The sequence below is a fragment of the Polyodon spathula genome, chromosome 10 (genome assembly GCF_017654505.1).
Source record: "Polyodon spathula isolate WHYD16114869_AA chromosome 10, ASM1765450v1, whole genome shotgun sequence".
Taxonomy (NCBI): Eukaryota; Metazoa; Chordata; class Actinopteri; order Acipenseriformes; family Polyodontidae; genus Polyodon; species Polyodon spathula.
This window is the reverse complement of record NC_054543.1, coordinates 31,018,426-31,041,540: the sequence shown is the minus strand read 5'-3', so window position 1 is coordinate 31,041,540 and position 23,115 is coordinate 31,018,426. Positions and strand designations below refer to the sequence as shown.

Genomic DNA, 23,115 nt, shown 5'->3' with positions numbered 1-23,115 from the left:
CCACAGACATTTTTCTGTTTATTACATTGTGTATTACATTATCTGATGGTGTTTACTCTCTGCCCAGTTAATTAGACCATGCTGTCCTATTTGAAAGAATGAAGAAAAAAAGATACAGTGGATACACTCTGAATGTACTTTTTTTCAGTATTGTATTATTCTGCCACACCATTTAAAATGTGTCATCTCATTCTAACGAGTCGTCGAACTCGGACTTGAGGCAGTCTGTCGAACGCCAGTCAAAGTACCTTCAAGCTCTTATAGACTCTGTGGCTGTAGCTGTGCCTGGTGCTGTGAAATAGCAGTAAGCAGTATGTTCTACACATGTTCAATTGAGGACATTCTTACTCAACATACGTGACCAGGAGTTGGGGTGTACACTGGTCAAAACAAATTACACTGTGGGGGGTGGGGTGGGGGAGGGGGAGGGGAGGTGGCTTGGTCACGAACTATGCCTGTCGGACAGTGACTCCACCTGTGGACCAGGATGTGGGCCGGTTCAACAACACCTGTAATTTGCTGGCATAAAATGGGGTTTAACAGTAAAATACGGGAGAAAATCTGTCAAGGGAGATGTCTGGGAGAAGGGTAAAAAATACAGGAGACTCCTGGTGATTACAAGAGAAGTTGACATGTCTGCAAATAAGAAAACTAGCTCTTATTAATAATTGGATTTTAACTTCAAGCCTGGTTTAAATACTAATTAAATGATTAATGGAAGGAATGATGATTTAGAGGGAGGTCTAATGATGTACAGTACATGCAGTGTCCTTGATTTTACTTGAACACCCAAATGCATTTGATTGTGTGTGTGTATATATATCATTTCATAAATTTCACCTGTTGGGCTACATTTACACAAGCATTTGTTTTGCAAGATGCGTTTCAATTTCCATTAACATTGCTATGCTGCACACTATGTATAGTATATGGTTTCAGTGCCTTTTATTGGGAATTGCTTTATGATGCTGGTTTGTAAGAAGACATTCCTTGGCAGCGAGACAGGTTTGGGTAGCCCACCTGGAACAACAACATATTTTACTTTGATAATAAAAACAAATATTATTATTATAATAATAATAATACAGTACATGTAGTCCTGCTTTTTAAAAAAAAGGCTTTTGACATTGTTTTCATAAGAGAAACATGGTTTACTGACTATATGCTGGATAATCCTAAAAAAACTGAAACAAAATGTGTGAGGTTAATGATTGCAATAATGAAGAAAGATCAGTAGCCTCATATAAGATATATACATTTCATAAAATTGTAGAAAAGCAATGCAAATAGTATGTTGTAGATAACAACACAGTATAGTATATGACTTTAAATAAATCCTGCAGTAGGCCTACTAGTATTTTAGATGTTATCTAGCATCTTCTGTTAACATGTCCCCCACAGCAAAACGAGCACTGTAAACAAATAAAACAATGCAGACCCATGTTCCTTGTAGGTCATTTTCATTTTCATTAATTATTTGATTAACTGGATACATTTAACACTTCTCTTCAGGCCTCAAAATGTTTCATAGGTAGTGTACCTTGAATCAAGAGCATTTAAAACCATCAACTGTAACAGACCTTAAAAAATATTAAACATGTCAAATTGAACAAATAATTAGATCAATTATGTTAATGGAGAGCTTAAGTTGAAATGAAAACCAGAAGACCTTGTGGCCCTGGAGGACTGGAGTTTGACACCCCTGCCCTAGCCTGAGCATTCTGACCCAGGCAGCAGCTGGACAATGCACACCTCTGCTTGTGGCCGTTCCAAACTGTGCCGTGCATGTCTGAATGTATTCCAGCTCTGCAGTACAGGTACGGATTTCACATACTGTACACGCTGACGCAGATCTGTTAGTATAAGACGCTAATAAATGTGTGTTCTGATTGCCAGCTCTTTCTTAGCTGGTCTTCAGCTCACCAATATATATTTTCCACTTGGTATATATTTGGCTTGCAAATTCTTTTACATGATCCGCTGCAGTAATAATTGTAGCACTTTGAGTTTTGGACACTCATTTAAAAAATGTACGGCACTATCAGGTGAGATCTAGAGGTCATACTAAACCCGCCCCCGATGCCCGTGTCAGTGAGTAGAGCCCAGTTATTGGCTGTTGTCAAATGTCAATAAATTTGTATTATTATTATTATTATTATTCAAACAAGGTAACAGTCGTATCAGGAACCGGTATATATACCTTCATTGGATTTTAGTTCAGGGTAAAAGTACATAAAACAGACCAGACACGTGCAGAATGAGTTTCGCGGTCTGTGCTACGTTTTTCGCGCATGTTAAATGGATGGGGTCCTAGTAATGTATAAAAATCTTGGGAAGTTTCCTGAAGCGTTCGCTTTCGTCTAATTTCTGGTCACGGTATTATTGTTGCTTTATTATCTATTTTAATTCCAACCGTATAGTATACACAGTGTGACGTGTTGTATTATACCTGTAACTTACCGTGTTGCAAACACCTTTGTTACAAAGCCTTTTTTTACGAATCAGCTGAAAAAAAAAAAAATAGCCAATCCACGGCACAGAAAGTAACATGCAAACTATTGAGGCGGAGTTTGGTACACACTAAGTGAGCGAGGAGCTGGCATATTCAGCAAAGGTCATTCGCTGTGCGTCTTGCACAGAGGAATTATAAAGGGGAACGTATTTTTAAAGGAGTGGATTATACATAATTGTATTTGCTGTTTTAGGGTCCAAGTTATTCATTTAACACCATGGCATCTGTGGATTTGGAGAAGTTGAGGATGAGTGGAGCCGGGAAGTCTATCGCTGTGCTGACAAGCGGAGGGGATGCACAAGGTAGAATTATAAAATAGATCTGGAATATAAAACCCGCAGCAAGGATGGGGCGTTTGTAAAGTTTTAATATTATAGATTGTTGTATTTCAAAAATGTTTGTAAATTAAAAAACAAAGTATACTGGACCAGTATAAATAATGAAACAAACAAAAATGCAGTAACATCAGTTTTTTTTTTTTTTTTCCCAATCTGTTTGTTTCTGGTTTTTTTGCAAACTATGAGCTACAATGTATCTACTGACGGGAAATCCTCTTCGAGAGGTGTATACACGTTCTGCATGTTGTCAATTGTCTTGTGTGCTTGCTTTAATCGCACTGATTTGAATTTCTTGCTGGTGGGTGGATGTGTGGTGCTGTGTGTACTCAAGCGACCCTGAAGTAAATGCAATTGTATTCCTGGCAATCGCTAACAATGCCTTAACATTTAACATGAATGTTATCTCGTGTATTGTAATGATACAGACTTCAAGTTTATGTACTGGTCTGTCCCCTGAAACATGCTGTAGAGCAAGGCTTCTCAAACTCGGTCCTCGGGGACCCCCTGTGTCTGCTGGTTTTCATTCTAACCGAGCTCTCTGTAACTGAACTAGACCCTTAATTGAACCGATAATTTGCTTAATTAGATCTTTTCAGCTTTAGAACAGTTGTATATTTAAAGTTAGCTATAACATTTGATAATAATTAACTTGAACTGCAACTGTTTATGAGCTGAAATGAAGCACATTATCAGTTCAGTAATTGAGAGCTCGGTTGGAATGAAAACCAGCAGCAGACACATGGGTTCCCCAGGACCGAGTTTGAGAACCCAAGCTGTAGAGTCACGAGTTCAACGCTTCAAGGGAGGGGTTGTTCTCTACGTGCGCACAGTCAGGGTTTACATTGCAGTTTGGCTTGGTTTTTTTCGACGGCACAGTTGTAAGCCTACGGGGAGATATATAGTGTATTCCGAGGGATTACAAACGTTTACTTTCAATTACACTGCACAGCAGATCTCTAGCTGCTGCTGATGAGTAAACTGATTTTTTTTTTTTTTTTTTTTTTGTACACATTCGTGCCTGGGAATTCATAGGTAATCTATTGTAAGGTTTGTGATTAATGATCATTAAGGACTGGGTCAGGGACACTCCTAGTATTATACCAAAAAACCCGCCTACAGCAGGCTCAACCAATGAGTACTGAGGCAAATAAAACCAACACTGCTTCAAAGGGCTCTGGAGGAAAAAAATAACCAGATTACATTCGTTCCCAACAATAAACCTCACACAGCAGTCAGTAAATGCAGGAAAGGTTTCCAGGGGAGCAGTCCAGAGAGCATTCTCTCTCCCGGATGTTTGATATAGTGGCTGGCCCTGTATCTCTGGGATGTATTGTTTAATTGACTTGGAACTTGGAAGGTAGAACAACAAAAAAGCAATGTGCAGAGTGACCACAATAACCTCATAGCCATTATGATTAAGGTGACCATATGGCTCTGTGTTCAGCGTGGCAGTTCGGGCTTTTCAGCTTGCAACCCAATGCATTCTGGTACGTTTTACCTGTCTCGTGTACCATTCTTTCCTTTTAAGAGAAGCAGGACTACGCTTGCCAGAATGCGTTGGGTTGTGAGTTGAAAAGCCTGAACTGTCTCGCTGAGCACGCAGCCATATGGTCACCTTAATTATGACTGTCTGGAAGCCATCTTGGTGGTTTATCTACAAAAATGGTTGCTCCAAAATGGCTGACTGAATTTCCCTAAAATTCATGACTGTGACCTTGTGTTGCTGATGTTATCAAAGATTCCACTCCAGCTTTTTATTTGAGAAGTGGGTTTTGCACCCTGCTGCATATTAAAACGTGATATTCTGAATTGATAGCGTTGTGTGTATCTGTTCTCCAGGGCTTGTCCTTGATGTTTGCTATTATTCCCCCCCCCCCTTTCTTTGCAGGTATGAATGCAGCTATCCGAGCAGTTACTCGTATGGGAATGTATGTTGGAGCAAAAGTTTATTTAATTTATGAGGTATGTAGCAAAAGGTTTTTGGCAATGCATCTCAAATCTTGGCTGAGAAGATGTTTTAAAATGTCAGTCAAACAAAATTTGATTACGTTTAGTTCAGGGACAAACACTGCTTGAAATATTCAGTGGTATTTGATCATCGTATAATCATTTTTAAATGATTGTATCAAAGATATCACACATGGGAGTGGCGCATAAATGGCATTTGAAGTAAATAATGTCATTCTGCTGTACACAAGTGTTTTTCTCCTTTCTTTTACTAGGTAGTTTGATGGGTCCCATTTTATAATATGATTTATACTTTTGTTTTCCTGCTAATTTTTAATAAGAATATTCATTTCAATTGTTTGTCCACTAATTCAATTTAAGCTGATTTGGATGCGCCGACCTTTCCTCTCCATTTAGAAATCATGTGAACTCCACCCTTAAACAGTTAATTCCTATTTCATTTCATAACTGTAGCTCTCCTTGCAACATGTCACCCCATTGCAAGTTAAGTGTTGTGCCTCCTCTGCTCTTGCTGATATGCCCCTTAATATATTCTCAGGAGGAATCTTAAGTTTGTTAAGGAGATTACTGTAGCTGATGACTGCAGTGCTCTCTGTTGATCCACAGCACAGCGCTGGCACAGGAAGATTTACTGAGGTCTTTACAGTGTTATTGCAGCAATGTTTGTGATAAACATAAAGGAATTTAACATAAAGACCTTGATAAACCAGGCTTCACGTGTCTATGTTAAACTCTTGGTGGTTTTGTGATGGTAACCTGGGCTAGTGCATTAATCCATTGTGCCACCTACCCCACCCATGCCAGTGTTCAGTACCTATCAGTTATTCGTTGGATATTGGTAGAAATGAGTCTGATTTCCACACGCGAGCGCTAGCTAATCCAATCTGCTGGGTTTGTGAAGGCTGACGGGAGACAGATCCAGCAGGTCATTGCTGAGGACTTATTTTTCAAATCGGTTATCTGTGTTTCCACTCAGCTTGCTATATGGTTGGGTAGAATTTAGGGTAGAAAGTATTTGCATTGAAGTACAGGTGTTGGTGAAGGCCCCAGTCTGACCAGGATTCTCTGTCTGAAGCTAGGCCTTGTCTTTAGAGCTGAAAAGCAGTGCTCTCATAGAGCACTCTGAACATCTGTCAATCACAGATCGGACCCAAAACAAGAAATTAAATTCAACGGAGAGGACAAATCCAGTTTTGCACACTAATCTGAAACAGGCTTTTTTAATGTTGTTTGTTTTTTTAATTTCCTTATAATTTTTGATGTTTCAATTGTTCATCGTGAAACCCAGTTATTTTGCCTCATTTATAGAGCTATATCCCCCCGCTTTTTTATTTTTTATTTTTAAGCTGTGAATCTGTCTGGCAGTTTTGTCTGAGCTTTACCTGCTCTGTGGTAAAGTATGTAAGCCAGGGAGGTAGGCACAGCAGTAAGAGTGACCAGTTCATCCTAGTTAGACTTCTGTCTTTGTGACCATAACCTATTCTCCTCTCTCTCATATTGCAGGGTTACCAAGGTCTAGTGGATGGAGGAGATGACATTAAACTGGCAAACTGGTTGAGCGTCTCCAATATCATACAGCTGGTAAGTCTCACGATGGGGCAGGTGAATACAAGGAGAGAGCAGGGCGAGTGCGGACCATCTACAAGAGATCAGCACCACTCAGGTGGCTAGTTCAGTTGTTAGAGGCTCAGTGAAGAGGGCTGTTAATACCTCCCCTCCCCGGTAGAATTGTTGTCTCCTGGGTACATTGAAAAATAAGCAACTAGGCTTTTACTGAGTTGGCATCTTAACAAATCCACAATCATAGCAATCTGTCTCAGTCAGTCTATAAACAAAGAAAGGCTTGAAATAAAAAACAAACTCATGTGCTAGGAGGAGGAGGCATGTCTTGTTTTCTGCAGTTAAAAAAAACGGAATATCTTGCGTTATGTTAAAAAAAAAAAAGACATGTATTGTAATGCATGGGTGCTGCGTTGTCCCAGAGCTGCGTTGTTTTCCGATGCTGTAGCTCTGAGGTGGTTGCACTGTGAGTCTGCAGTGTGAAAGAAAGCAGTCGGCTGAGGGCATACGCTTTGGAGGACAGCGAATTATCGTCTTCTCAGCTCCCGAGTCAACACAGGGGTGGTAGCCATGAGCCGAGCCTAAAAATAATTGGATATGCCAAAGTGGGAGAAAATAAAGTAACTGGCTAAATTTAAAATAAAAAACTTTTAAAAGGCAAGTGTTCCAATGACCTCAGCAACAGTGTTTGACTTGCATTCTTATTTAAAACAGAAACACATAGGACAACCTTTTTTTACTATGACTTCTGACCTCATTATAATGAGGGTGCACTGTATTGTAATTCCGTGGTTTGGAGAGGTTCACAAGCCTGTGGCGCATATTCACAAAGCATTTAGCGCTGTTTGCTTGCACTGTTTCTTTATAAAAAGATAACAAAACATTGATGCTAAATAGCTTAAAACGAACAGCTCTGGGGGTTAATTTAAGATGTTGTTTCTTGCTTTGGTTTGGTTTGTGGATGAGGGTCTCCAGGGTCTTATTGTGACAAATGGCGGTGTTATTGTTTCTTTTTTGTTTAGAGAAGAGAAGGTCTGTGGCCTGGGTTAAGCGCTCTGCTAGACCTGGGGTCAATTAAAATTCAATTATTAGTTAAAATTATGCTGCAATAATTAAATTATAATTTCAAATACACTAGAAAGTAACAAACTACACGTTAACATGTTTACAATTACGTTGCCCTGGCAAAGTTGCTGAAAGGACCTTCAAGTCAATTTTCATGAGGAAAGTGAGATCTTCAAGTCTCTTATTTAACAGCAGTCTATGAAAGTTCATGAGTATCAGAACTTCAGTGTATTCAATCCCCCATCCCTTGTTTCAAGAGGAGTTCTGTTTGTCCCTGACACTTGCTTATCTCTGCCCCCCGTCCTAGGGCGGCACCATCATCGGCAGTGCCCGCTGTAAGGAGTTCACCACGCGGGAGGGGAGACTGTCCGCCGCCTACAACCTGGTCCAGCGCGGCATCACCAACCTGTGTGTGTGCGGAGGGGACGGCAGCCTCACCGGAGCAAACATCTTCCAGACAGAGTGGCGCGGGCTGCTGGCAGAGCTCGTCGAAGCAGGTGAGCACCGGACACCCCAAATGGGATATGGGATGAATCGTCTTGTCTAAAGAAGGGGTGTGCTAATACTCATACTCTTGCTAAGAATATTAGCACACCCAGCTAGGAGCAGGAAAATAAATTTCCATCTCCTCATTTAATGACCCATTTAATATAATATACGCACTTAACTGGCAATGTGTCTCAATAGTGTCTGTTTTTACAGGAACCAAAATCTGAGGCTAGCGCTATCTTAAATCTTGCCAACATTGTCTTGTCTTTTCCAGGGAAGATCACAGAAGCCCTCTCCCAGCAGTACACACACCTGAACATCGTGGGGCTGGTGGGCTCCATTGATAATGACTTTTGTGGCACCGACATGACGATCGGGGCTGACTCCGCCCTGCACAGGATCATGGAGGTCATCGATGCCATCACCACCACTGCTCAGAGGTACTGCAGGAGTCACTGAACAAGTACCACTTGCATGCTGTATTAAAGTGTGTTCTTTCTCGACTGTTTCCACCACATTTTAAATTTGTTGACTTACTTACATGCTTATATCCGTGTTTTCTGTTCTAGTCACCAGAGAACCTTTGTGCTGGAAGTCATGGGGCGGCACTGTGGGTGAGTGCTGCTCTACACAGCATGGTCAGCATATTCTCCACTAGCCAGGCACATTGCATTCTATGCAGTATATAGTGTGGCAGGAGAGAGGAAAAATGTAGTCCTGTATCCCATGACCACATCACCCAGAATGCCTTGGGGGGGTTTGTGATTAGAGCCAGGATAGAAAACACCTGGCTCCAATGGAATGAGGGACACATGGCTGTAGTTAAGAAGACAGATATAAAAGCAGTTTGGAGTTGTGTGTTTGATGTCTCTGTAAAGGCAAAGGCCAGTGAAAAGACTTGTGTTGGGGTAAGGTACTGTTTGAGCTGTGCGTAACAAATGTTTTGGTTACTAGTAAACGGCTTATAGTTTAGGGATGTGGAAAAGTTTAGTTAGTACTCCAATGGGAGCTAGGTTTTGTTTATTAGTTCACTGTTTATATAAAAAATAGTGCTAAACTTGCAGCCTGTCTCTGGCCGAGTGCTATTTCTGCCGCTGGCCAGCTTTGACCACCTCGTTACCACAATATATACAACACAAAATAGCTTCTCACTTGAGTGAGGCACAGGACTGAATGGGAAGTCACCTGAGGATCACATTCACAAAGTAGCAGAATGTAGAAATACACAAATAAATAAGAGCCCTGTTGTGACATCCAATAGAATGCATCTGGGATGGGCCTGACAAGGCCAGTAGGAGTCGTAGAAATGTTGCTTCAGCGTCCCTCTATAAATCCAAGGTGAAGGCAGGCGTGGTGTCTGCCTGTTTGTTTTATGAAGTGTGTGTGGGATTGTGTCCTCTGTGCAGGTACCTGGCGCTGGTGTCGGCTCTGGCATCAGGTGCAGACTGGCTCTTTATACCCGAGTCGCCTGCTGCAGATGGTTGGGAGGATCGCATGTGCCAGCGACTGGGGGAGGTGAGGAGGGGAGGGGGGTGTATGTTTGAGCACGGGTACAGTGAGTTATTTTTGAAGAAATGTTTGTGTCTGAACCTTCATTGGAAATGTGCGTTAGCATCATTATGTACATCTACTTGTCAAACAAAAGTAAGTAGTACAGTATGAGGATTACAGGGGTATAATGAACTTAGGTTATGGGTAGAGTTGAGGTTTACTGCAAGTGTAGTGTCTGATCCCTGCAGTGTGCTCTGCTAGACCGACTACATTGTGCAGTGAATGGGACTCTTGCTTGCAGAGTGAATCCATAGACTACTCTGGATTGCAGACATCATTTAATGGTTTAGAGGTGGTAATCACTGAGGGAGTCATTGTAACATCTTGCAGACTTGACATCATGAATCGGTTCTATAACCATATAAATGTACTAACAAAGTCATTCCCTTAACCCTCAACTGCATTCAAATCAATGGCAAATAATGATTGTTTTTGCACTGAACTCAACACAAAGCCATGGTATAGTTTTTCGTTTTCGCTGAAAGTGGTTTGGAAACTAGTGATTGACAGTGCCTTTGAAATGGCAGTTGGAAATTCTGCCCTTGCTTCATATTCCCTGTTCTGTGTGCTTGTGTGTGCCAGACCCGCAGCAAGGGATCCCGACTGAACACGGTCATTATGGCTGAGGGAGCAATCGACAGACATGGCAAACCGATTTCCTCAAACTACGTGAAAGAGGTAAAGTGTCCAGCACAAGCTACTGACTTAAATGTGGCTGTTATTATACACAAGTGAAATACACTGTTTCTTTGTATACCACACTTGCATATTAAGACATACCTAGAGAAGCAGTCTTCCAATTGTGAAGGGACTTGGTAAGGACGTTCATTTGCATGTGTTATTGATTGGTTGGGGCTGATTAAGGTGGAGTTTCAGTTCTAGTGTGAATGTGGGTTTGGGTCCCTCCATGAATGTGTGTCATACTCAGGACCTCCTTGTCTCTTACGTTTCTCTACAGCTTGTGGTGAAACGCCTCGGGTTCGATACGAGGGTGACTGTCCTGGGCCACGTGCAGCGAGGGGGGACTCCGTCCGCCTTCGACAGAGTCCTGGTGAGCTCCTGTGTGGACATGTGTTGATTGGAATTGTGTTCTAGCTAATGGAATAATTCCATAAGTCTACCCTGCCATGCACTTTGTTCGCTTTGTATGTGAAGTTTGGAGGTGTTAACATTTACTCCAAAATGTCACTGTACTAAGATGTTTTCAGAAAGGAAAAACCCAATACAAAACCTGAAATAAACATTTATGGCTTGTAAGCAGTCTTTACAAAATTGAAATGGGTGTTTTTCATTCAAAGTATGAAGCTTTGAATATATCTTGACGCCAGTGATATGAAGAAAGGCTGAACCTTGAAACGTGTTCTCCACAGAGCAGTAAGATGGGGATGGAGGCTGTGCTGGCCCTGCTGGAAGCCACTCCGGAGACCCCGGCCTGTGTGGTCAGCCTGTCGGGGAACCAGGCCGTGCGCCTGCCGCTCATGGAGTGTGTGCAAATGGTACATCATCTTTTACAGCTGCTACTGTTTCTGGTATTACACAGATAAAGATTTAGCAGGAAATAACTCACAACAGCACATCTTTGTAAGTCTTTGGAGAATCCAGAGAGGCACCATTCAGCTTATAACCACAGATACGTATAGTAATTTTATTTTTATTGTACGGCCTCGTTTTAAGAAATATGTATTTATTTTTATAACTGCAGACCTGCATCCTGGTGCAGGGCAAGTAAATCCACTCAACTGCTGACCGCTTTGGTAGTATTGAAAAGAAAATCACACCACTTAAAATGACGGATGTAAACTAATCTAACATCATAATGTGTGGTTACACAGACCTGCTATCAGCATCTAACCCTGGACTGTCCCCTTAGGTATGTTAGTCTGAGATGAGTGCTAACATGGGTCTGTGAGACCAGTTGTGAATCTAATCAGTTATCTTTGGGTAGCCATTCTGTAAAGTTACATGAATAGCTCCACTATTTAAAATAACATTATTATGGTCTTGATTAATCATGGTAAAGGTGATGGAAAGGAAATGAACCTGCCTGTTTTTTTCTGTGTTTGTGCTTTGCAAGACCAAGGAAGTACAGACTGCTATGAATGAGCTGAGGTTCGATGAAGCTATACAGCTGCGTGGGAAGTGAGTGACAAGCTTTGCTTAGTGGCTCAGTCCTGCACAAGATGCTATCTCTGTTACCCTTTGAAGTCTCGCCTTCTGGTCTCAGAATACACATTTTTAAACCTTGCATTTTGAGCAGTGATAACTAAGATTTAAAAATCAATTTTATTAGCTCGGGCAACAGTTGCTGCCCCATACCCCTTTTCTTGTGTTAAATGTAGGTTCTGTTTTTGTATTCAATTATTTTTATAATTCTATCTTCTATAATTTTGGATATGCAGATCTTTAAAATACAACACTGTAGATGAAAAGTTCCTGGTCCTTCCTGGTACCTAATTACTTCATGTGGTGTAGTTCAAACTCGCCCCAATGATCTGAAGTAACTGAAATCAAACTATGTGACCAAGGTACCAGGATTCGGCAACTTTAACATTAAATTTGAAGTGTAAGCACAATAAAAGGGGTATCTATTAATAATAAATGATGATAAAAGTAATAAGGGGTTAGCATTTTTTTTTTAAATAGAACAGCTGTGTTTGGCTATCAGAAAGGAATGATTCACTGGTTTATTGGATCACAAACTAGGTCAATTACAGGGTGTCAGGGCTCATGACACTTGGGGTTTGAGACCATTGTCAGTGGTTACTGGACAGGCAAAAACAAATGCAGTCAATGAAGGCATGCTGCTTGGGTCAGAGGGTCGGCTCTGATAAGGTCTTTGTCCTGACGTACCGTACTTCCTGTTTGCAGGAGCTTTGAAAACAACTGGAACACTTACAAGCTGCTGGCACATCAGAAACCTTCCCAGTCAAAGGTAAGAAGCTTTTTTCACGCTACAGTTGCTGGGCAGCAAGATGCACTGGGATTGTCAGGCACTTGCATTCTTTTTTTCAAACTGCCTTGCCTGTGGTGTTGGTTTCTCATGCGATATCTGTCTGTTTCCTCAGAGTAACTTCTCCTTGGCTATTCTGAATGTGGGGGCCCCTGCGGCAGGCATGAATGCTGCAGTGAGGTCTGCCGTGAGAGTTGGTTTGGCTCAGGGGCATAAAGTGTACACTGTCAACAATGGCTTTGAAGGACTGGCCAAAGGAGAGGTAAGGCTTTTGAATTCTCTGGTCGTAGCAAATAAAATGTATTCCATACTGTATAAGAATATAAGATTTATAGATGAGGGAAGGCCATTCGGCTCATCTGGTTCCTAGTAGCTGACTGATCTCAACTTCAGCGTCAACAACATGGCAAACATTTTAACAGTCCGTTCAAATAACCTTTCATGCCACTAGGCCTTCTCAAGGTGGAATCGTATTGCTATCAAGTAGAGTGGCAGCAAAAGCCAACTGTAAAAATTGTGAAATATTGCACGCTACTTGCATTATTAAATCTCTTATCTCAGTGCGGCAGGTGAGTAGCTGGTCACGGCTATCACTGCACATCCAGTCAGGAGTGCATGGTGGCACACTGACGCTGTGTGCAGTGCATGGTGGGAGACTAATATTGTTGACCGTGTATATGATCACTGTCTCTGCTCGCAGGTCAATGAAATTTACTGGCCGGATGTAGGCGGCTGGACTGGACAGGGAGGGTCCCTACTGGGAACAAAGCGGTAAGATAGTCTGTGCTCCTGGCTCCTTTTCTTGCTCGCCAAAACCAGCGTGGCTGGGTCGTGAAGCTGTGGATGTGTGCTTCTCCCTCAGGGGAGCTGAACCAGGTTCTTCCTAAACGCCATGCAGCGGTGCTACTGAATTGAAAATGCACAAATTTAGGAATTGCACAGTAGGAGTTAACAAAAAGGAGTTGCACTTTTTGCAAGTATTTCAAATGTTCTGGTAAATGTAAGCAATATTTTTTTACCATTTTAAATCCACTTGTCTGAACACCATTACTATTTTTAGGTCTGAAACAATAGGTTGCAGTTGTAACCAGGTTTGATTATTTGCAATTCTTTCTTGTTTTGCAGAACCCGTCCCACAGCTTACCTGGAAAAGATAGTAGAAAACATTCGCAAATACAACATCCAGGCCTTGTTGGTTATTGGAGGATTTGAGGTAACAACTATTACAGGAGTAGTCTGTGTCATGATACTGTACAATACTCAAAACACTTAGATACTTGTCCTGTATGTGCAGGTACTGTAACATTGTGGTTAAATGTGCAGTTCCAGTCCACATTTTTACTCAACCCAGCAGTTAAAGGAGAATCAACATTGGAGCTCATTAAAGCCACTTGAGACAGTAAGCACAGATATTTAATCTGGAAAGAATACAAGGTCTTGAGGAGACTTTGCCAAGAATGCTGACATTGCTATGATTAGAGGCTGCTCGGCATCAAGACGTAAGATTTCAAATCAAATTGGCTTTTTATAGCATTTACATAATTTGAAATGCACGTGTTTGTCTGAGCTGAGTGTGACCTGTTTTTACACTGTGTTTTTTCTCTTGAGAATATACTGATAATAATGCTTTAATTGAGAAATGTTTGTTTGGATTTTACTTGGATTGGCCAGGGCTCTCGCTTCAATGCACAGCGGTCTGCATCTCTGTAGTCTGTTTTGCACTTGGATAAACACAGAAGCCTGTGTAATTTCACTTCTCCTGCAGCCAAAAGTCCGCTCACTCAAATCAGTGAGCAATCTCAGTTTCCCAATTACATTCAGGGAGACAACTCTGTTTATCTTCTAAATGACTGGAGATTTGTTTTTCAGTGGAGAGAGTGAAAAATTCTGCAGCAGAATTTTCCAAGGCCCCTTTTGTCTGTCACTCCCTATTGATGCATAACTAATTTCTTGCTGTCAATAACCATCATAATAGATGGGATGAAAGCAACAGTTGTTCTCTAATGTCGTATTTGCTTGAGTAAAAGTCTAGCCCCCCCCCCTCCCCCCCCCCTTGAGGGCAAGATTCTGGCTTCATTTTTTTATATATTTTATTTGTTATTGAAACGGATGGTAAGTTTAGTGACACAGAAAACTAAAATTAACTCCTGAAATTGAAACTGTTGGAGTGTACTTCAGGCCTTTTAGTTTTCCTAAATATATGTATTTGATATCCTGACTACGTTTGAGCGGCAAATTTGCAAAAATAATTTTATAAGCACTTCTACCTAGAACAACCAGACGTGTCATTTTGATGCATATTACGATACAGTACATGGTTTTTGTTTTGTTTTTTGTATAGCCTACAATAGTAGTATTTTGGTATACAATCCGCACCCCTTCCTTCCTAGCCCACATGGAAGTTTGTATTTCAGTGGAATGTGGGAGGTGGTGTGGTCTGGCTGTAATTCAATGAAACTGCATCCTGTGTTTTACATGACCGCTCCTGGATGTAAACAAACCTGGGATTGTTTGCGTTTTGATTTGAAAGTAGAAGCATTTGCTCTGGCAACAAGGATTTGCCCACAACAATGTAAACGGTGTGAGGTTTCCACAGAAGCACTATGGTGCAGGGTCACAGTGCAACAGTCAGCCCTTACCCTATAGCCAACTATATACGTTCCCAGAAATTAGAACTAGTTACTGTGCCAAGTACAAGAATATTGGAAATATTTAAGTACAGAAGGTTTGATTTAACAGGGGGAAAAAAAAAAACACATAACTTGCAATGTTTGCTTAACACCAGAAAAACTATTTGCACTCCAATAAGGACATGAAATCAAGCTTGCAAAAAAAATACCCAGCACTTGCACAGGCAAGTTCCCTGCAATTTAATGCAGCAAAAACCACAACAAACAATTCATTCAGAAATGAATAATATTAACTGGAGAGCGTGCATTTAAACTTCATCCCCCGTTAATTAATTGACCATAAGGTTGCAATGTTCCGTTTGTTTGAAGCGATCGTCCAGTACAACAAACAAATACAAAAAAGCACAAATACAAACTATTGATAAAGAAAAATAACAAAGAAGTGGTAGTGAGCAAGCCTCAAAGCTAGGCAGCCCCTCCCAGCAGATCTGCAGGTGCGTGGCTAAGGAGTGTATGTGAACTTGCCTTGTGCACAGAGTGCATGTCTGCACAGGGCTCCCCTGGGTCATGAACCCTGCTAGGTATAGATGGGGATTGTACGTTTGCTGACGAGGTGTGTTTTTTTTTTTTTTTTTTTTTTTTTTTTAACTGGGACATCAGTTTGACATGCTGTTGTAATAAGTTAGTAAGCTGATTGATTTGAATAGGCACCCCATGAAAGCCATAGAAGTGAGTTACCATGTAAGCCACTCTCTGAGAAAAGAAAACTTGAGATAACATGTACTTGCTCTAATGGCTTCAGTTGATACCCACCGTACACACAAAGGTATCAAATGTACTTGATGAGAGCAGGAAGGGAAGCCCTCCTGTTCTCTGTTCTTTGTCCTGACTGACCTGTTTGTTCTGTGTGTTGATCTCCTGCAGGCATACGAAGGGGTTCTGCAGCTGGTGGAAGGCCGTGGGCACTATGACGAGCTCTGCATTGTGATGTGTGTCATCCCAGCTACCATCAGCAACAACGTGCCTGGCACCGACCTGAGCCTGGGGTCCGATACTGCTGTCAACGCTGCCATGGAGGTGAGTGGGCCAGCAAGCTCACTCACGTGGCACTGCCTCTGATAACCTGAAAGAAATAAAAACAGGGGCACTTCTTTCTGATAAAATAGTTATCTGGAATTTTGTTATAGCTCTGGAAATTAAAGGGTTTTTTGTTTTTTGTTTTTGAAGTGAAGTTGTAAGTCATCGTTTTTGCAGCTGTTTAACAAAAATGATCCTGTTTGTCAGAGTGTTCAAACACCTCTGCTTAAATTAACTTACCCTAGCTTAATTAACTAGTCATACTAAGATTATCATGTTTAAAATGTTTTATAATAGAAGTGCGGCACAGATAACTGTCCAGTAACCTTCCCTGTGAGGAAGTGGTCCTGGAGAGGATCCTGGCAGATGTGATTGTTTATTTAGATATACCATTCCAAGAAAAAACAGCCTGCTGGTGGTGTTTTCCCACAATAGCAGTGAATATGGCAAAGTAATTTTGCCATAAGCAGCCTCCACAATGACTGCTTTTTAGGTTCAGTGCTTTTTAAATAGCAATGACTGTTTTACCCAGAACTGAAAGCCATAACAATGTTATTTTCTCTATTGAAACTGCATCAGTTGAAATGGTGTAAATGTCAAAATATGAAAACATAATTGCATAAGTCATATGATAGTGAATATTTTCATGTGAACATGGGTATTTTGCATGTCAAAGCTTTGAAAATGTTGCAGCCTTTTTGGTGTAAAAATAAATGCACACTCAATGGTACTGTAGGTTGTGGTACCTGTCAGCTGTCCTGGTAGCTTTTGTGTCTGTCTCTCTGCTTCCAGAGCTGTGACAAGATCAAGCAGTCCGCCTCGGGAACGAAGCGGCGAGTCTTCATCGTGGAGACTATGGGCGGCTTCTGTGGCTACCTCGCCACCACTGCTGGCATTGCCATTGGAGCCGACGCGGCTTACATCTTCGAAGAGCCTTTCAATATTCACGACCTGAAGGTGAGCTCTCTGGGTTCAAGAGGAGCCTAGATATCACACTGAGAACAGAGCACGACTGTCACCTCAGTTTGAGGTTATTGATCACATATGAGCTTCTTGCAGCTATCTGGGAAGAGCCAAGGGAGGCATTGTAAGGTTGTTACTCGCATGTTTCAGGTACATGCTGCTTTGAGCCAAGGAGAAGTGGTGATGCGAATCAAGCTTGGAATCCAAATATGCTTTGGTTTAAACTGATAAATGTAATGTGTTCTATTTGGGATTGAAAACTAGTATCTGTTAGCCCAGTTGTATTTTTGCAATTTGTTTTTTGTATGTTTCACTATAGTGATATATATGCATATATTTGTTGACAGGCCAACGTGGAGCATCTCACTGATAAGATGAAGACGGATATACAGAGGGGTCTTGTGCTCAGGTAATGCCATCACTGGTAGCTGAATTAGAAGCCTTGTTTGACTAGATCCTAAACTGTAAATACTCAACTGTCTGTATCGTCCTGTGTATAGTGGGGTCTTGTTCATCCATAACTTCAAACACATGATGTAAAACTACGAGACACTTTGTCAAGCAGACAAGTTCAGTTAGTTGTTAAAGGATTGTGTAAGATATTGTAACTGTTACAGTAGCCAAACCTGTCTTTGTTAAAGTTTCTCGTTTTGTTATAGTTTTAAATTACACAACACACCTTATACAGTGTCAACCTCCTGCACCCTAGTGCTTTGAATTGTGTGACCTCCAAACATTTCCCCATAGGAGACCTCCAGACAGTCACTCTGCCAAAACTCAACTCCCATATCATTCTGCCATTGTGTCACTGACCTGTTTAATTCCTGTCGTAACACGCCTTTGTCTCCCCCCAGGAATGAGAAGTGCCATCCACACTACACCACAGAGTTCATACACAACCTGTATTCTGCGGAGGGGAAGGATGTCTTTGACTCCAGGATGAACATTCTGGGCCACCTGCAGCAGGTGAGTAGCTGTTAGCATTGATGCCCCCTTTTTGTACAGTTTAACAGCCCTCCCAAAGTGCTTGACCCAGTGACCTGTTAATGGTGATCTTCTAGTGATTTTCCATAGTTTAGTTTGGTAAAAGATGGACAGCATTGTGTGAACATGACTGTGAAGCTTTGTGTGTAGTTTGTAGAACTAGGGGGCTCTCTTGCTACCCTCCCAACAGGATTAGTGCCAATTTGAATGTGTGATACCATAAGTGATATGGCATCTTTCAAAATAGTGCCTCAGTGGGATGGTGGTCATATTGTGATGTCGCACCTCTGTCCATCGCAGGGCGGGAGTCCCACGCCTTTCGATAGGAACTACGGAACCAAGCTGGGTGTGAAGGCTGTGCTCTGGATCACTGACAAACTGAAGGAGACCTATAGACAAGGTATGTGACTGAGGGATTCACAGGGACTTAAACAAAATCACAAAAAGTAATGGCTTTTGTCTCATTAGTTAGCCAATACAAGATATTAGAGTTCATAACTGTCAATGTATGGGTTTTTTTTTTTTTTTTTTTTTTTTTGTGGCTTTCCTCTCCCCACCTGTCAATGGATTCACAGGTCACTGTAGTCCCCAGTTTAAATTGAATTAAGTAACACTGATATTTCTAACCCTAATGCTTTGGATCCCTAGGCCGAGTATTTGCCAACGCTCCAGAAACAGCCTGCGTGGTCGGCATGAGGAGGAAGGTCCTGTCCTTCAGCCCTGTCACAGAACTAAAGGAACACACTGACTTTGAGTGAGTGAAACCTGTTTGCAGTTTTAGGGGTTTTGTTTGAATGCTTAATCAACCTTTTTGGAGCATTTTGTTTTCCAGCCTCCATTTTTGGTTTTAATTTGTGCTTTCCCCGTCTGGCCCTTTTGAAAGTACAGTAAATGTGCTCATGCTGTAAATGGAAAAAACTGGTTCGCCAGTACATATGTGGTGTGATTCAGCCCTGGGATGGTGCATTTATATACTGCCCTTTTAACCATGAAGATTTCCAATTAGGTGATTTGTAGTATTCACATGTCCTGAGCATCATTATTTTTCAGAGGATATACAGGCAGGCCACATGCATATAAAACATCTGACTTTCCAGCTGAATGTATTTATCTTCAATTCATCTTTAATAATGGTAATATAGTGCACTGGTAATACAGAGTGCCTTTCCATGACGATGTGTATGTACTGTCTAAGTTGAGGGTTTTACCCAATTTGTAGCTTGATTGCTTTAGTAATGTTGTGTGCTGGATATATTGACTAATGATCATGTTCATCTGAAAAATATAAAATGACATATTTTCCTTTATGTCCACTAAATTAAAGCATAGAAAATTAAAGCAAGATATGATTGCAAGTACATAAACCTACATTTTCCTGAAATTTACTGCTTAACATTGATGGGGGATACAACAAGCATATTGCCTAGCTTGTCCATTTATGGGACAGTAGGTCTGTTATAATAACTTACTACTTTCTGCTCTCGCAGGCACAGAATTCCCAAGGTGCAGTGGTGGCTGAATTTGCGCCCAATGCTAAAGATGCTGGCTAAGTACCCCACCAACTTCAACGAGTACGTCACCGGCGAGATTGAGCATGTGACCCGGAGAAGCCTCAGTATTGAGACTGGCTTCTGAAGACCCAACGCCTACCACTCCACCCTGAGCCCTGTGTCTCTCGTTCTGTACCAGGCCACAGGAGACACATGGTAGTATCATTCTCCCAATATCTCAATACAGACCTGTGTTCCTCAGTCTTTCTGTTGTCCATGACTGACTAAGCCTTTAAGCCTCAAACATTAGCACCTGTAGAGCTGTAGCAACCCCACGACCTTTTAGAAAGCCCATGACCGATTAGAAAGAAGCCTTGATGAAACGTTGCTGCAAGTTTATTTTCAGGATGTTTAATGTTTTTTTAAGAAAACTGAGGATGGAAAAAGAAGTAAAAACCACTGCAATCTTACATCCAATTTTTTGAAAGGAGTTTGTTTTTTTCTATTAATATCGAACAATCCTGTTTCAAGCTTAGAACCGATTGTAGTATAAAGCCTGTGGTATTTTGGGTATGCTTTTTAGACAGTGTGAAAATGTCAATGTCTAGCTTAAAAAGGGATCATTTCACAACACTGATAACCTGTCTAGGCAAAGCAGCTTTGCTCAAATCCATCCTCTCAAGACAAGGTCTAAATAGAATAATTTTGACTTTTCAGAACAAGAGACTTATCTTGCAGTAACATTTCTGTATATTAATTGGTGTGTTTTTTTTTTTTTTTTTTTGTGCAGAGTTTCTTGTTGCCAATTGTATGATGTTAATTGTTTTAACTTTCTTTTCATTAAGATGATGCACTGATGAATAAAGTGGCAGTCCATACACTGTTGGAGCGATTAGCAGTGTGTTAGTGTTGCTGATCAGGCTGTAGGGTTTAAATCACAACGCATTACTTTCCCTAGCTTCCTGCTTTTGTTGTATGTGTTCCTGCAATATTTTTTTCAATATAACTTTTTTATTTATTTTATATTTTTTTCTTTTAACATGTCCCTGGTCATAAATCCAGTTTTTGGTCAGTTATTTTGGTTTCACATCTGTTATGCACTCTCATGACTCCATTCACGAAGTTCAGCATTTGATTGGTTCATCTGCCCATCATCTTTGCTAAGATCCTGATCCTACCTGCTTTGCTGGTTGGAGTGAAGATGCAAGATATACAGGGGGTGTACCTCCAAACCTATGACCTATTTATTTATGTTTGTACTAAAAACATGCATATGATTTTGTCACACAGAACACAGATAGCCTAGGCAGTGACTTCTGCTGTCTTTCTAAGCACTTTTGTATTGCTTAGAGTGTAGAGTTCTCGCTTAACCCACCAAAATACTTGATTTATTTATACATTATACAGGGCTTGTCATGCATATTTATAAACCTGGTCCCACCCCTTGGAACCTCACACTCAGGAGCTTGGCAAAGATGACAGATGAACCAATAAAAATGCAAAACTGAGAGGAGTTAGGAACCAATCAAATTTATAATTTGAACAGGTTGGATTCAAGCAGCTGGTGTTGTGAACTCGAAGACATTTTGACAGGAAAACCTGATTTATAGCCAAGGATATGTTAAACATGTCAAAACAATTGCAATTCTATTGAAAAATATTGCAGGAATAGAGACAACAAAGTAGAAAGCTAGAGAAAGTAATGTATATGTCTTTTTTTTTTTTTAAAAAAGCCCTACAATCTGTTCAGTAACACTTGGCTTTTACTAGAGTATGTTGCCCTAGAAACTTCTGACCCCATGAAACTGAGCCAACAATTGTAATGCGGTGAAGAAGTATTAATGTTGTAAACTGTAGAGGTTAATGAGGTTATCCGGAGTACTCCTGCTACTTGTGTGATTTTTGTTTTCTCTGCTTTAGACATTCAATACCAAGTAACTGGAAACATTCCTGGAACATAATTTCAGCTAGACTAGGTGTGACCTAAACACTAACTGTAACACAGGCATTAAACAATATTGGTCACTTGTTAAATGAAATAATAATTAATTGTCTATTAAAGATGTATTAAAAGTAAAAAGTCTCAACTTGTATGCTTACCCCCACCAAGACCCACTTTACCTTGGAATCTGAGATTGTTTTAAGCCATAGTTAAGTATTTAGTTATTCAAAGTCTAAGTATATGGCTAACAGTAAGGAAAAGACTTCAGGTCTGTTTTTGTGCAAAAAGGCAAAAATGATGTAGAAAAAAACCTCACTTCTAGTACTTCCTCCATCCAAACTAGGTTGTCCCCTGAGCAGTCTTTTAGAAGCAAGTTTGTATACTTTATATTATTGGAATCGCATAAATATAAAAGGATCACTATATCAAATATAAAACTGTCACTGGGCTAAACAATTTATTAGCATGTATTTGATTTTTGCTAGAAAATGGAGCAATATACTCCCACCTTTGCCTTTTTAGTTTAGCTCAAAGGATAATTTGCTATTCCAGAGTTACTGAACATGGTTCCTACTGGCAAAGTGATTAGGTTTAGACAGGCTACACCTTACTGGAGACCTGACTTCTATATAAAAGAGCACATATCCAGTCATGTTCTGCTCTGCCCAGTGGAGTCATCAACCTAGGACCACTTCTCATCACTTTAATTGCCCTCTAATGTCAAGGACATTGCTGATTCAACAACTTAGTAAGGGAAGGGGGTGGGGAGGTGGGGTGGCAGGCCATTTGACAGAAGAGATGGAATATTGTGTGAAACAACTTTGTTCTTTAAATAGGCATCTTAAACATTTGGAAAATTCTCATGCATTTTACCATTGTGGCTATTTTGTTGCTCTTACTTTTTTTTTTAATTAATTGCATGTGTGGCCTTAAAGTGATCAATTAAATTAGACTATCATTAATTTGCCTATTGTTTTATTATTTTGAGTTAGTGGTTTGATTTCATATGCACAACAAATCGGGACTACAGAAGCAATGGGGTGTTTTGAATAAATGTGCACAACACTGTATATGAATATAATTGACTGCGTGTTTCAGTGCTCTCTGTTAACAGTGGCATTACACAAGCCGTTCCAGGCAACACAGAATAAATACGTAATTCGAACCTGAAGCCTTGAAGAATCCAAAGCATTCTAACGATGCACATATCAAGGCTTTAAATGAAACTCATTTAACCCAACCGGTCAGAGGTTATAACTTTGCAAAATGAGACCTAATGACCTAGTTCACCTTCTAGAATGTATGCTAAGGAATGCCCGTACCAAGTTTCGTTACAATTTCAGGGTTAAATATCAGTTAATGCATAGTCAGTATCCCCTTGTTATTTTGAATTACCTTACATAGGTATAATGCATCTACGATTTACTGTGAACGTGACCTATCTGAATGAACAGAATTTGAAAGTACGTTTCCATTCATTTTATTCTAGACAATGTCTGATGCTGAAGTAATACCTGGAAGTGATCTGAACAGACTGATGGACCTCTGCCTTGTGTGTGCTGGCACAGTTAGCTACATGCTTATAATAGTACAGTG

At 40.7% G+C, this 23,115-nt stretch overlaps 1 protein-coding gene across 1 annotated transcript; it reads left to right on the top strand.

The window, feature by feature from the left end:
- The first annotated feature begins 2,552 nt into the window (after positions 1 to 2,552).
- On the top strand, positions 2,553 to 21,650 carry LOC121322094 (ATP-dependent 6-phosphofructokinase, liver type-like). The gene is made up of 22 exons (XM_041261610.1): positions 2,553 to 2,814; positions 4,739 to 4,812; positions 6,322 to 6,399; positions 7,751 to 7,940; positions 8,207 to 8,372; positions 8,502 to 8,546; positions 9,339 to 9,447; positions 10,066 to 10,161; positions 10,442 to 10,534; positions 10,854 to 10,979; positions 11,558 to 11,622; positions 12,352 to 12,415; positions 12,549 to 12,695; positions 13,134 to 13,204; positions 13,559 to 13,646; positions 15,988 to 16,140; positions 16,933 to 17,097; positions 17,451 to 17,512; positions 17,958 to 18,069; positions 18,388 to 18,487; positions 18,736 to 18,841; positions 19,575 to 21,650. Exons 1-22 carry the CDS (start codon positions 2,730 to 2,732, stop codon positions 19,720 to 19,722), a joined length of 2,343 nt encoding a protein of 780 aa, XP_041117544.1. The 5' UTR covers positions 2,553 to 2,729; the 3' UTR covers positions 19,723 to 21,650.
- Positions 21,651 to 23,115: the final 1,465 nt, after the last annotated feature.

Excerpts from the sequence above, each read along its gene's own strand:
- LOC121322094 (XM_041261610.1), top strand. The coding sequence starts at position 2,730 with ATGGCATCTGTGGATTTGGAGAAGTTGAGGATGAGTGGAGCCGGGAAG. Across the intron at positions 7,941-8,206 it reads GGCAGAGCTCGTCGAAGCAG|GGAAGATCACAGAAGCCCTC; the intron begins GTGAGCACCGGA and ends TGTCTTTTCCAG. Across the intron at positions 18,842-19,574 it reads AAGGAACACACTGACTTTGA|GCACAGAATTCCCAAGGTGC; the intron begins GTGAGTGAAACC and ends CTGCTCTCGCAG.